The following is a 15,714-nucleotide window of genomic DNA, read 5'->3' on the forward strand; positions in this document are numbered from 1 at the left end:
ACGGCGTTACAGGATATCGCCAAATTTTAAACTTCAGAATTTTCTCATTCAGTGCCGGAAATTGTAGCCTATGTCCACCATTCTTCAGGTTATTTGCAATAACCTTCTTTTAGTAAGCGTAACTTCACTTACGGCCCTTTGAATCTGCCTCGCAATGCGCAAGATACGATAAAACATCACAGGCTGAGGCTGAGGCTGAGGCTGAGGCTGAGGCTGAGGCTTAGGAGGCGGAGGCAGAAGCCGAGACAGAGGCAGAAGCAGAAGCAGAGGCAGGGTACAATCTGGAAGATTTTAACGAAAAGGGGAATTTCATGGCGGCAGCGATACGTTACCGCAGAACTTATCGCCGGGATAGAAAAATTACATCCTTGAAAAGCAAATGCTCAGTATACATCATAAGTGTAAGTTATAGAACGATTATGTTTAAACATAACGGCATTATTTCTAATTGAATGTCTAGTGTACGTGTGCTGTTGAAATAAAACGGAGTCATTTGCAGCTGTGTTTTAGAGGTTTGCAATACACGCGCTCGTGTATAATTGGCGCTTTGCTCTCGCCGCGTGAGAGGAGAGCGGGAGACAGAGCTTCGCGTGACAGTACCGCACAGCTAGCCGTCACAACACAACGCTCCATATGGACGTTAGAAACAAATACACTTATAAGTATATATTCATAAATGTCAATATGAATATTCTCGTTCATGGATACGGTTCAATAATTGAGATTTGAATAGATAAAGCGCTGGCGTAGCGAAGTTTTTTAAGTTGCGTCACCAGGGGGTGGTGTGTACGTAAGATTACCTCTAAAAGTGATTATTCTTAAGGTAAGTTAATGCGTTATATTTCAAAAGATATGTTTGTCTAAATTAAGTTTGTAGTCTAGCGTCGTTCTAAACCAGATGTTTTCATTGGGTTTAAAAAGAAATTAAAGTAATTATCGTAGGACCGTCATTAGCCTGGGCCTGTCTCATAACCCATAATGTTGCAACTGTGAAATAATTTCGGTTACAAAAAAACCTTCTTCGAAGCTCTTAATTTCGGGACCAAATTTGCTCTTCCTAAATCCTCTTCTTGTTGTCTATAGAACTATGAGCCTATATATACGGGTATTAGATTTTAGATGGGCAATATATAACGAAAATGAGCTTAGTCTGGAATTAAGTTTTAGATTGGTTAAAGAACCAAATGAGCTTAGACCAGCATTAAGTTTTAGATCGGTTGTAGAACCAAAATTAGCTTAGACTTGTATTAAATTTTGAGATTTGCAGTAGAACCGATATGAGCTTAGGCTGGCCGAAAGTTTTTGTTTGGTTATTGAATCTCGGCCCTAACTGTGCAACTGGCTCAGGGATCGAATTCGACAATAGTTTGACCTAGATTCAATGGTTTTGGGGGGTAGAAGCTGTCGGGGGAATTCCATGAGACGTGTGATAGATCAACAGATGGTCACTTGGACGCCGATGGTTAGCGACGAAGTGCTGATAATTAATTATCGAAATTAGCCTTTATCGCGTCGACACAAGCGCTTCGTATGTTAGCAGGCTGCAGCATTCGCGGTCTCACGGGAAATTAATAATAACATCAACAACAGCCAGTAACTGAGGACATTAAACGGACAGACGGCAGCGCGGCGCATGCGCATTACTGCTAGTTAGTCTTTATGCCAAACGATAAACAGAAATTCGGTTTCCATGGCGTCGCAATCGACTCAGACGTGGATCAGGCTGGCAGACGGCCGCCGAATGTTGTAAATCTGTTATGCCGCCATTTCTGAGATTTCCAACAGAAATTCGATATCTTAGATTTCGATGAGAGATATTGTTGTCGTGTGGCAAAGGGGGATTTAGAAATATCAAGTGAAAAAGGTTCCATTTGATCAATTGAATATATCATGAACCGGAAGTAGGAATCACCAATGGATGTCCAGTATTCAAAAATATCTTCTTTACTAAAACTTAAAATCGTTGGAAAAGGATAACTTCAAACGCACCTTCAGATGGCGTGACATACGAAAAGTTTTACGCTAAGTCAATACTAGTTCATTTTCAAATGCCTGAAGTCCCGAATTAAAATATATACATGTTCTACCTAAAAAAGCCTCAAAGCAGATTATGAGGTTCACTTTTCTACTTTCGGTGCTGGATATAGTTTTTGTTGAAGATTGGTGGGATACTGGCACTCACCAGATGGCGCAACAAAACACTTGGTCATTCGTATAGTGAAAATTAGTTAATTTTCTATGGAATTTGAACTCGATTTTTAGGCTTTCAAATACGAAAATTATCAAACGAGTCATCGGAAGAAGATTTGCTTTCTCACTCAGTTTATGGGATAGATTTCACTGAAAATCATTTTACTAGTGGGAAAAGTCGATTCGAGTTAATAGAAATGTAGAAGGAAATTGAAGTGCGGTGACCCCATGTCACTAGCGATCTTTGGCGGATTATCGCTTGCCACGGTAACGTTGCCGGTATACCCAATATTCTGATAGTGATGTAGAAGAAAATGAAGCGCAGGACAGAGCAACTATACCAGCGCACCTGGCGGATCCTCGCCTGCCGCAGCAAGGATGCGGCAATACTCCATCTAACGCCAATTGAATTTTTCTATCATTAAGTGGTTTTTAATTACCAAATGTCGACAGAAAAAGATTAACAATTGCTAAACAATTAATATCGTGAGCACTCTTGGTTTTTACGTAATCAACAAAACGCTGCGCGCCTTTCAGGGTGATTGCGGTTTTCTAATGTTCCTCAACGTTTTCCCCCGACTCCCACCACAGTTTAAATTCCCATTAGCTAAAAGGCTCGCTCCTCGGTCCTCTTGCTATATTGGGAAATGCGAAAATAGATTTCTCAAAAATATATTTCTCATACAACGCAGAACTTGCAAAATGTTTGACGTAAGAAGCAGATTAATGGGCAATGCCTCGTTGTGGTGGTTTGATAAGGACCGCTTACCCTCATTTCAAGGAATGTCATTTCTTTGGGAAAGAATGAGAGTTAGATAAAAACGGTCTATATTGGATGGATCGAAATTAGTTGAGACCGGTCTTAAGATTGGTTAAACGAATTGTAGGTATAAGACTGGTCTTAATAAAGCTAAAGATTTCAGTGACCAACTAGTCCCATTGGGGCCGTGTCGTATCCTCCGAATTTTCATACTCCAAAAAGGGAAATGGTTAAGGTCTCTTTTATTTACTCCGAATTTCAAAAGCGTCTCGCAGAACTCCGTAATCTCAATACCACGGGCCTACTTCAAATCTAAGGAAGGTCTCGAAATCTCAATACCCCATGGGACAACGTCCCTGACTTTGTGGGCGATTTCGACGATGGATGCCGCGAAGTATTGTGACTTCTCAGTAATGGTACAGTCGCGTTCTAAGAGCCACCGGGCCACCAATTCCACTAGGTTTCTTTTCCTAACGAGGCCTGGTGGTGTGGATAAGAAAATAGGTCATAAAGCCCGATGGAGCGTAGTAGACTCCCACGAGGAGACATATATGCTAATAGTACAGCGCATTCTATTTAAACTCGCTGTTCAAATAGTAACGGAACGGTATTAGTAATTGAAATGCGATACACATACTACCATATATAGAAACCATTGTTTAATTTGGTATCAGGCGGGATTCATAATTAATTCAGTTCGACAACAATGCATCATCGATCAATCAATGCACACAGTTTATCGATCCCCCATGGTCCCCCGCGCGCAAGCCCTTCTCGTGACGTCATCAAGGTCGATCGACGATAGAAATGTTCAGTTTGCTTTCCTATGTACAAAAGAATTTTAGGTCTATAGAAGTTTCCCGAGGTGTTGAAATATTCGGAAACGATTCTAGCTCGAAAAGGCGAGTGGTGTCTCGTGTAGGAAGCAGGGGGCATAGTCGGGGGTGAGGGAGCGGGTCAAAACCTAATGACGGTCTGAACCAGAAAATGATGCCCCAGAGAAAATCCTGGCCACACCCCCCTATTCCACAGTGGAAGTCGGCTTTCTTAAATCTGATTACAGATATCAGTAAACGTACAGTGGCAATCGAGGATATGCTAGATGGCGCTAGTGTGAAGTCGGCCTCTTCTCTAAGTTCATCAATGTCACATTTGCAGATGTCCTATACTAAATCAGTATCGACAACTAGTTCAGAACGAGCCACTCTGGACTCGCGTAATCTAGGACCAACCCTATTAGTGGTACAACGAAATTTGGAATATTTTGCCGGAAAACTGTAGCAAGGCTCATCAAACCCAAAGCCGTCATTTAATGATTAAAAACTTTATTCTTTATCATTCCGGTCCCTTGTGAATATATGTAGGTGGTGGTACATAGAAACTTGTGTATTTTTCTTTGTACATAACATATTCGATGTACAGTTGTTGTCTTCTTTTTGTCTCTGTCAAATATTGCATATTTTATGTTCTATGTTTGTATGTAAATACATTGATTCCACCCAGTATGCCTCTCATTGAGGCGATGAGCGCAAATAGATTTATAAAAATAAATTTCAAAATTTCTCGCATCCATTGAGAGATATCAGCTCTGCTATAACGCGGCAATCTGACGACCTGGTATAGCAGGCGCAACTAAAAAGACTACGACATTATTTACTATCGTTTCTAATTTCCTGTGTCATTGCGTGAAATACAAGCGACTTGCAAATGAGCAACCAGCAGGCCACCGTATCTCAAATACCGCGTAATTCGCGATGCAGAATTGTTAATTTGTGATTTATAATTGTGGCTGGTTTAATTCCGACTGACGTTTCGCGGGATATTAAGGCGAAATTACGACTGGTTGAATTCGAAGAAATTTCTACTGATTCAGTTTTTTCCACCCGCGGGGAAGGCATAATAAATTTGATACTCGGTCCATGAGTAACTAAGTGGCGTGGATGATATACATATACAACTGAGTCCAGGTTAAGGATTTATCCATTGATACTATAGTCTTTAGCACTGGGATGACCAGGTTAAGGGATATCTCTCTAAGGGATAACTTTGATATACCAGGGCAGGTTTCGTAGACAAAGAATAACTTGATACCTAGCAATAGGGGCAAAAATACATAAAGAGGATCCTTTTAATGTATTTTTGATAAGGGGTATTCCGGGTAACAAATATTTTCCCTAGAAAATAGGACCAAATTTCTTTTCACTGACAAACTCTGTCGCTAGCAACTTATTCCCAGGAAACTGATACTGACTAGAATAAGATGCGCTAATGAATAATTCCCGCACTGATTTGGTTAACAAGAATAACTGACATGGTGACAATGAAAACTGCATCTTATCCGATGGTCTTCTTCGACTATTTTTGGGCCAGATCTAACCCTGATATAACAGATCTATATCCTGTGAAATAACACGCATTCGCCGGGGATCGAACCCAGGACTTGTATGTAGAAAGCAAGCGTGCTATCTATCTAGTACACCGAGAGTCCACTTGGCTCACAGCTTGTCGTATATGAGTAACACCCTGACAATTTTGAATGAAACTCTCGACCATCAGTGACACGTGTATAGTAATTTTTGTTTTCCGCACAGTATAGATTTGCGCGTTTGTTGCGAAATTGAAATATTAACCGTTGTATATCCACCATATGTATATAGGCGCGTACAGCTGACATTCAGTCAACCACTCAATTTGACGAATCGATAGCAAAACGTTTTTGCGAATAATGATTTTTTTTCACGAGAAGTTGAAGGGCCAGTTGTGTTGATACGTAATGAATACGCGAATACGCAAGACTCACGTTCAACTCATGCATCGGGAGGAGCTGTGTTTGTTACTTTCTTCGTTTGAATAGTAGGTTCAGTTGGCTTAGATTTTAGACCAGTCCGTAACCAACTAAGCATTATAGCTTGTCTAACAACCTTGAAATGAGTCTTAAGATTTACGACCACGCGTTTGGACTTATAACATATGAGCCACTGGGTCGTTGAGTCAGTTCCAATGTGACTCAAGGTGTTAAGGTCAAATAACTGAATTTGATTCAAAGTCGGATCAGATGGAACTGGTACGGTTCAACAGATCTCGCGGTTAGGATTAATGCTCATTACCAATGTTTTAATCAGGGGGTCGAATTTTAACCAAACTATGGAGCTCTGAGTCCAGGATAGCAATGGGCTTACTGGAATGCAACTGATACAGCCACCAATGGTAAGCTGCTGGGACCCACCAGCAGTGATAAGTGTATAGCAGGACTCCTAACTGCTGTTGCAATCTGCCAGGTTTCTGGCTAATAAAGGCGAGACCGACTGTTTGTCACGCCATCTATAGTGATTGGATACTAGCTGGTATTACAGGTCGACCGTCCTCACTCATTAGAATATGCTTGGGCGGTAACTCTCTCTGATCCTGCATCTAACAGGAAGTATTAATTTTTTAACCCCACCGAGACTGCTGCTGTCGTATCGGAAATCAATATTATTGATTGTCGGTCATTTCACGCTGAATATACTGTTCAAACAGACTAATTAACTTAATTAGCGACCACTAGCTCTGCGTGCCTGTGTGTCTATCCTACTAAGCCCTCTAAACGTAGATCCGGGCTCGGTTTCACAGACTGGTGTCATCTTTAACTCGGGGGATATTTCAATTGAAAATGAATCGTTAACCTCCGGGTTAAGGTCGATACTAGTTTTTATCTATGTCCAGGGGCTTACTGTTTACTATGTAACTATGCAAATGGCCCATCAGTGTGTACAGAATTGGTCACTTTGTTACCATTTTACGTAATGTCCGTTTGTTACTCTGGAATTGATCTCACTAGATCTGTAGACGTAACCATTGAATGGACCCTCTTCAATGGTCACTGCTTAATTCACCCCACAGCAACTGCCACTTTCTGGCCAGTACTTTGCGTAGCACCGCTGATCTGTGAAAATATCACGGTTTTTGATCAATTATTACGCTAAATCGAGGATTAACGTCGTGACTGATGTCTTATATCGTATCGATTGAAACGAAATCCGACTAATCACCGTCATGCGACATATGGTATTCGATTTATCACCAACACGCGATCGATATACGACATCCGACTAATCGCCGTCATACGACGTACGACATTAAACTAAATCACTGTCATAAACCCGGACGCGTTGTTCATCGCCGAGATCACGTGATCACGGAGCGGACGTTTTTGCACGCGAGTCACGTGAGCCAGAGATAGTTTTGTTCAATTTACAGAACTCGGAACGGTAATGGCGACGATAAATTCGAGACGACCGGCTCTAAAAGGCAGGGGCAGATTACTGAGGCAGACTTTGACTCCAGCACAAATGAAAAACTGAAAAGGTTATACATTTTATACCGAAAACGGGACATGCTGTAGACAAGCGCGGTACAAAAATAGGGGTCTGCAAAATTGTGAAATTTTAGTGCAATTTAATGCAACTCCATTGAGTAACATTAAGAGAATACAGGCTTGGCATTGAGCTGCTGATAGCTGCTCTATTCATAGTCACGAGTTAAAAAGTTCACCTTGTAAGGAACGAATCGAGAGACGGCTTTAAAATGCCAGTTTCAGTGGGATGCAGGCAGGACTGAAGTTACTCGTCCAAAAAGAACCCACAATATTGAAGAGTTCCAGGGGTAGTAGTGACTCAACTTGGGAAACCTCCAACCTCCTGTGGCAATAGAGCATTCCTGAAAATTAACAGATTTTGACGACAAGACTGAGTGCTTGTCACACCAAGTGGGATAGCTGGTATCGCAGTTCTTCGTTGCTATGAGCCATTTGCAAAACTCATTTTCAAAAGGTTCAGCTTTGAAAACAGCTCTATAGCTCTATAACACTATATAGTCTCCTAGTTTTCTTCAGTATTGTGCATTCGATTGAATAATTGACAGTCACTTGTCTGGGTAGTTGTCTGGTACTCACGCTGTTCTCAAGGACTCACTCAAGCGTCGCTCTATTTCCCATTCTACGACAGAATTCGGTTGATTAAGATTCACCTCTGCAGTATAGTAGGTGAGGGTAAGCGCTAATGATGTCTGGGTTCGAGAAAACCGTCTCTCCCCGTCTCACGCACCGAATTTTTCCATCCCTCTCCCACTCTATTAACACCGATGTCTCGACATCTCCCTGTTCACTCCCCTTTAAATATTTTGGTATGAAGACAATCGAGGATCTACAGGAGTACCTTTATGTCATTTGGGGATTTATGGAGGAAGGACATCTTTTCAGGAATCAACACGACGATCAGCTACTGTTCTAAGCCTGTCCGTGAATCCGCTGATACTGCTACTGAGTTGAGCTGCAGGTCCGAAGAGGATTTACCATCTACTTATCCGAGAGCGGTTAATCATCTTTCCATCGCGCGAGTCCTTAGAACAACCCTTCGCGCTGCCCAAGAGAGAAAAAGACAAAGAGAGGGGGCTAGGTGACGTATATTTCAAGAAATACTCGGTCCAATTTTTACCACATCACCGAATGCGAGTCGAGTATCGTCCTCCAAATCTGGATACGTGGTACCAATGCGACGCCAGGGGAGGGGGAGGAGGGGACTTAAGCCACAAAAATGCTTGCTCAAGAATAGAAAAGACAAGTAACGATGGCTCATCTCTGATAATGGTTGTTCCAGTAACTGAATGAAACATGAGCTAATGATACCCCTGTGAAGATGGCTCCCGGTTCCCGGTTCCTTATTCGGCTCCCGATTCAAAATGCTGTTGAATCGGGAGCCGAATAAGGAACCGGGAACCGGGAGCCAGCTTCACAGGGGTCTAATCACCCGATAGCCCCACGAGCTCATGACCCGACAGCCGAGACTAGCCTTTATAGCTTAATTCAGTTCTATATCGAGTTTGATAGATTTATCAAGACGAATCATAGACCTTTTAAGACATTTCAGTTGTGATTGTAGCAACATGTATTTCGATTCTACGAAGAGAAAAGTCGATGTCAATGTCAGCCAAACCTACAGCATCGCTAAAAGGAATCCGTTGTTTAGGGTCTACGCGGCTATGATTAAGTATGTCCTTGTTTAGGGTCTACACGCGGCTACGATTAATCAGACGTATATATGTCCTTGCATTTAATTCATTGAATTTTCAATCAACGCGTGGCTTTCATTAAAACGGACAACATGTGCGGAGTGACCGGCAAGGAGATGCGAAGCATGAAATATACATGCGGCTCAGATAGCGATGGGAGAATTGCGTTAAATGATTTATAAGCACGGAACTAGCGAGCGGTATGTGGCTCCCCGGGGAACAGTCGATATAACATGCTGGCATATGATAGCGGCAATCAGTTGAAATCCTCATCTTATCGGATATTATATTCTGATGACGAAAACTCTATATTGGATTATTACAGGTATCAATCCGGGATCCTGCTCTCCCTCGGACATTCATCATAACTAGATCACCATTATTTGTATTTGAACGTTCAGATAATCACGTGAGAAATTTCTAATTGCAAACTGCAAATACGAACTGCAAATACCTGATGTAAGACATTTTATCAGCACATGCTTTCAAAATGTGATAGTCCACACTTCACACGTGTTCAGGACTTCACCTAATACATCTCTAATTGAAAATGAACTGCAAACACCCCAGACATTTGACATTTTATCAGCACATACTTTCAAAAAGTGGTAGTCGTCACTTCACATGCGTTCAGAACTTCACCAGAGCATAGAACTCCTATAACCTGATACATTTCTAATTGAAAATGAACTGCAGATACCAGGTATTAGACATTTTATCAGCGTTATGCTTTCAAAAATTGGTAGTCATCACTTCACGTGTTCATGACTTCACCTGAGACATTTCTATTATTGAAAATGTCGAAAGAAAATACCGGACATTAGACATTTATCAGCGCACTTAAAATACTTTTCATGCACACTTCACGTGTGTTCAGGACTTCACCAGAGGCATTTTTTAATTAAAAATTAACTGCAATCACTAGACAATAGACATTCTATCAGCACGTATTTCAAAGCGTGATCGCCCAGACTTCATACGCAACTATTGAAGCCTGTTGCAGGCTGCAGAGTGATAATGCATAAATTTAGCCCTACAATAAACTCGCATCAATTCATAATATGATTATTATCGTCTTAAAACACGCTGCAGCGGCAATGGATATACTTAGATTACTGAATGATTAGTTACGAATGGCGGCCGTGTCTCTTCTGCACATTCTCTCGATGACCCTTCCAAACCCATAGAACATAATCCTCTGTAAACAAAGACGCATAGTGCTATGAATAAATCACGAATCGCTTTCTCCGGAGAAAAGTAAATGAAGAAATCGATTATCTCCGTATATAGCTCCGGAGGCAGATTCCGCTTCGACATGTTTGTAAACGCTCTCGCGGGAAAGTAAGACAATTCCGTATTTATTTTTCAAAGCAAAAAAAGCACCAGCCCTTTAAGCTTCGTCCGCGTTTTAAACCTATATTCGACGGAAGATTATGAAATGTTTACCGACGACCCGAGTACGTACGTCACGTCGTAGCTAGGGATAGAAAAAACGCGTCAAACAGGGCGATGACGTAAGCCACCGAATTATGAACGCCGTCATGGTAACGTTGGCGACAAAATCCGTGTGTGAATGATTCAATTTTGTTGGTATTGGTGTTGTTTATTTTCTACTGCGCCCGAGGTTGTGTGATTATGAGCGGAAAGCAAGCTCGCGTCGCCGAGATGCAGCTTGTTACGAGTACGTCATCACGTCGATTTTGTCGTTGATTCGAATAAAGAAACCAGTAAAAAGTCGAGTTTCGTTTTTGCTCGAATTGAACTTGACAATTACATTTTTTTAGAAAAATACTGAAGTCATCGCATCGTCAAGTTTTTACACAAGTGCTTATAGTTACATGTATACAAACTATTGACCAAATGCTTATCGCAGACGGTTATGTGACCGATAAAGCTCAGAGGTCTTGCTGCCATGTACTTCTTGGACTAATTGCCATATTGGTTGGCAAATACACGTCATAACTGATTTACGCGACAGACGCTCGGAGTTTGCAAATGACCATATTTATGTCATGTTGTTATCAGCCGCGTTCATACGAGATTCGGCGCTCAGTAAGTATCGCACTTCGCTGGCGTCGAATTCACCAGGATACCGCGCTTACCAGGGGTGGGTTTAGGCGGCGAGCTCGCGGGTGCGGACATTTGCTTTCCCATCGAAACTGCCATTTTCGTCATGAGAAAGATCGTTAAAACCAGCAAATTTGACGCTTATCCTCTCGAAAATTGCAACCTTTCCGATGTATTTCTTCGAAAATATCCAAAGCCGCTTTATCCACGAAATGCCTTTTTTTCTTTTGAACCCAGACCTTCCAAATTTTCCTATATCCACTTACCTGCCATACATAACTATGGCACTGGTTGGTATAATCAAGTATGATGCAACGCCATCTGGTGCGGACAGCAGTGTGTCTGATCATGGTCCGATTGAGTTACGTAATTGCGACTAAAAGTGCTCTTTTTCAAATATTAGAATGAAATTAACCTTATCTAAAGTAAGGTGGCTTCAATATCATTTCCTATATTTTCACATATTTCCTATCTCGGATTAACCACAAAAAACTGTCTTTCAGTTTCCAGTTGCTGGCCAGTGTCTGAATCAGACTTATAAATATTATCTGAATTGTTTCGTATTTCTTTTCAGGTTTGCCGCAATACCGGATGATGTTGTTTACTTCTAACCTGGCGATAGCGGTCGTTACTCGCGCCCTCGCGATCACGTGCCTTATTTACCTAAGCGGCGCGCGAGCCGCCTCCGATTTGAAGACAATACTGATCAGGTCGGGCACGTTGACCACGTCTTCCATACTAGTACACTGGAACAATACGCTAGCCACCACCGGCAAACATCGCGTAAGCTATACCCCTTCGGGCCTGACCGCTGAGCACACCATGTACTCGAGTTGGCAACCGAGCGAAAAGAGCTCGTTCCGAATACAACACCTCCCCTCAAATACCAAATTCAACATATGCGTGACGTCACAATACCCGAACGCGTTGCCTAGCGAGGTGACCGAGTGCTCGGAAATTTCCACCATTCCCGTTTTGCAGACGAGCAGCATCGTCGCTTTGACATTGACATTAGGTTATATAGTCGGTACGGCGTTGTTGGGTTGGTGTTGGTGGCGCTGCAGGATTATGTCGCGTGACCGCGTGAAGAGTCGCGAAGAGATGGCGCTGAAGTCGTCCTATACGAATAATCGAAACATCGAAGAGGACGAGACGGAGTTGTGTGGACATTGGAAGGCTCCAGCCACGCAGAAGGACTGCTCCAATAATAAACCTGCCGCCGACGCCGTCGTCGGTACAGTTACGCGTAAGGCAGCGACCCCTACCGGCTCGCACGCGTCGGCCCCGAACGTGGACGAAATTCACGCGAAATTGAATCCGAATTCGGAGAATATCGACATCTATTCGGGAACGAGAGTTTAGAATGTCAAGTTTGGGGAAATTCGGGAAAATCTGTGAATCCTCTATAGAGCTGAGTGTCGGGAACTCCGCGGAATTCTGAGAAATGAAGTTCCTACGACTGGCGTTTTGAATTAAAGCTTTTTCGATAGTCTTGATTCGTTATTTTCTGAAAATTGTCTAAATCAAAATCCAAAACTTCGAAACTTTCTATCCATAAAGTTTGAATCCGTGATTATAATCAAAAAGTGCCTGCCAACAGGTGTCGTTACTGCATGACACTCGTGACGTCACGCATGCGGGGCGAGAAGTAGGGACGGTGAAGGTTTAGCTGCGTTGTGCGATGGTGGGATCTTCACCTGACCAATTAGAAGGGTCTCGGTGAGGAATGCTCTTGGTCATGAGGGGAAACAACAGCATTCAACTGACCAACATTATTTTAGATTTGCGGAAAAACGTGGATCCCAATGATGACTACTCCGTTCCCCCGTTCCTCCATATCTACGTAACCAATACGGTCGGGCGCGATAACTCACCGTGTCACGTAGAGAGACAGGTTTCGCTCAAACTGTAGCGCAGTATAGCGCCGTAAATATCCGAAGCGAAACTCCACGCTGTAAATATTCTCAGTTACCAAAGTGCAGCTTGTATCTGACAGTTTTCCGATAAAACAATTTCGTACACGGGCGGCGGCTGAGTGACAACATTACTGCTGAAATATCGCTCTTGTCAAACAACTGGAACCTTCAGGAATACGGCTACCTTGAATCAGTCTAAATGTATGACATTTCTAGAAAAGATGGGGGTTGCATCTGTGAAATTGCCCCTCCCATCAAAGATGTCGTCAAACTATAGGAACGAAGGGATCCCGAGGCACTTTTGAGCCCTGTTCGAGTCCTTAGAATTTTTCTCTAAGTGCCTTTTTGGTCATCAAAGTCATTATGTCACAAAATCCCGAAAAAATCTCAAAACTATTGGCTTCGGTCAAAAATGGCAGCCATCATAAATCCTATAGGACACAACGAATTAACCCTACGCTTCCAGAAAAGATGTGCCCGCTTCCAATTATCCTCCTATGACATCATAGAATTAATCCATTTGTCCTTACTCCATCCTCCCTAGGCAGGGATTCGAACCTGATGGCATCGCTACACTCAGCCACGGCACGAACCCCTGCCACAGTCGACCCGATGCGCAGGTACACGCGCAGCTTTACCGCGCGAAAACTTGCGCCACCAATCAGATTGCTCGTTGTATAATCGCTGAGGTAGATTTCACGATATAACTATAAATGCGAAAACCCGGGCAAAAATATAACGGGATATCTGATTGGCTGATAATTACATCATCTAAGCTTCGCGTGTAGCTGCGCACTCGGTCTAGTATGGCAGGGTTTCGTACTGTGGCAATCTCGATGCCACCAGGTTCGAATCCCTGCCGGGGGAGGATTCCTCGGTCGGGAGGCACCAAAAATGAGAATGTCATAGGAAGAATTTATAGAAGCAGTTGGTTGTGATAGGGAAATATTATAGGAATATTGGCGAACAGTCGTTTCTATAATTACGAATAGATAAAGTGATTATAGGTAAAGGATGTGACAGAGTCAAATACAGTGTATGCGTCAACGTGTTTTCCCTCATAACGTTAACATCCGTATTAACTTCCATATTTATACATGAATTGATAAATGTCACTAACGAAACCTTTTAAACGTTTTTTGTCAAATCTAAATTTTTCCTTTTCTTGCATTTTTAACTTACCGAAAATCCGGACTTTCTCGGATTTGGATCTTGTACTTGGACTTTGTTGCGATCGACTTCTGCCTTTGACCTATTGAAAAAAAGGATTTCGATAAGAAAAGGTACCATTGATTTAAAGTCTAAATAAGTGATTGAATTTCGATGAATGTAATCTCTTTATCGATTGTTTGGACTATTCGCTATCAATTTTAACTAATTTTGAAAATGATTAATAAAATAAAGCAGTTTATTACTAAAAGTTTTTTCTGTCGATTTTTTCCGTCCCGGTGGTGGTTTACAGAATAAGCCACGAGCAAGTTTAACCCGGAAAGGAAGAACCCAAATGGATTCAAATTTGATTTAAACGTGTGGTCAGGTTTGGGTTCGGATTCGGTGGTATCGATTGCATCGAGCTCAGCGTATTTGATACGACCATTTCGCCGCCTAGCGTCGCTGATTCAGAATAGATACCCGAAAAAAGGTTAGAAAAAGGGCCGGCGATTTGAAGAAATTTTTAACATCGATTATAACGGCCAAAATATACGAGTTTTATGCATCCAATGAAATTTAAGAAATATTTGAAACGTCGCAGAGAGACATCGCGTGTAATTGAAAAAATGAATTTAGTATTTTGAGTTGCGATGAAACCTTGCTATAACGAACTTACTTAAAATTTCAAAAGAAATCTTTCTGAACCACGTAACGTAACGACAAACATGTCGATGTAAAAGTTTTGTGACTTAAAGAGATTTTCGGAGGTTTTCACGCAATAAAAACTTATTCCCATACATAATTTCCCATAAGTGATTTTTCATCGTGTGAATTTCAAGGTCGATATATTTTCAAGTATACATCATCATATCCTATCATTCATTATGATCAAAGCAGGCCAAACAGCCTATTATTTCGCAGTCCTTTGTGAAGAAGGTACTTGACGTACCTGTTTTATATATCATATCATATATATCCTTTATGGGTGCTGCCATTAAAAAAGTCATACTTAATGCCCCGCTGCGCGTGATTTTGTCTAAATATTTCTATAAAATCAGGTTTGCTCTTATTGAAAAGAATATCAACGCTTTCTATATACTTTGTGTACACTTTAAGTTGCCCTGACAGGCGCGAATCTAGAATTGTTGTAGGGGTGGGGTCCAGGGAAGAAAAATGGAACCATATGAAATGTTACTGCAAGGACGACGCAAACTGCCTAGTGGCGTAGCCTTTACGGTTTACGACCATGAGGGGGGTGCGACGATAGAAATTTTGGGCACAATCACGATACCATTCTCATCATTTTTTCATGAGAAAATAACCACCTCCTTTTGTATCATATTTACCTCAATTGAAAAAATGTCATTAGAGATTTTTGGGGGTAGACATTTTTGGGAGGTTCAAATCCAGTGGGGTGGTTCCGGAACCAGCACCACCCCCCTCCTAAGTTGGTCCCTGCCTGATTGCACTAGCACTGCGGCGTAGATGGCGTGGGTAGGGCATTCGTGTGTGCTAAGGGCTATAACAGCAGGGTACTTCTTCCCTCTTTAAGGGAACGGTTAGGAAGGGGGATATCTGGCC

General features: G+C 42.1%; 1 protein-coding gene across 1 annotated transcript; it reads left to right on the plus strand.

Annotated features, from left to right (window-relative positions):
• The first annotated feature begins 330 nt into the window (after nt 1–330).
• Nucleotides 331–14,095, plus strand: LOC141909468 (uncharacterized). The gene is made up of 2 exons (XM_074799858.1): nt 331–401; nt 11,640–14,095. Exons 1-2 carry the CDS (start codon nt 380–382, stop codon nt 12,425–12,427), a joined length of 810 nt encoding a protein of 269 aa, XP_074655959.1. The 5' UTR covers nt 331–379; the 3' UTR covers nt 12,428–14,095.
• The last annotated feature ends 1,619 nt before the right edge of the window (nt 14,096–15,714 follow it).

Source organism: Tubulanus polymorphus, chromosome 8 (genome assembly GCF_964204645.1).
Source record: "Tubulanus polymorphus chromosome 8, tnTubPoly1.2, whole genome shotgun sequence".
Taxonomy (NCBI): domain Eukaryota; kingdom Metazoa; phylum Nemertea; class Palaeonemertea; order Tubulaniformes; family Tubulanidae; genus Tubulanus; species Tubulanus polymorphus.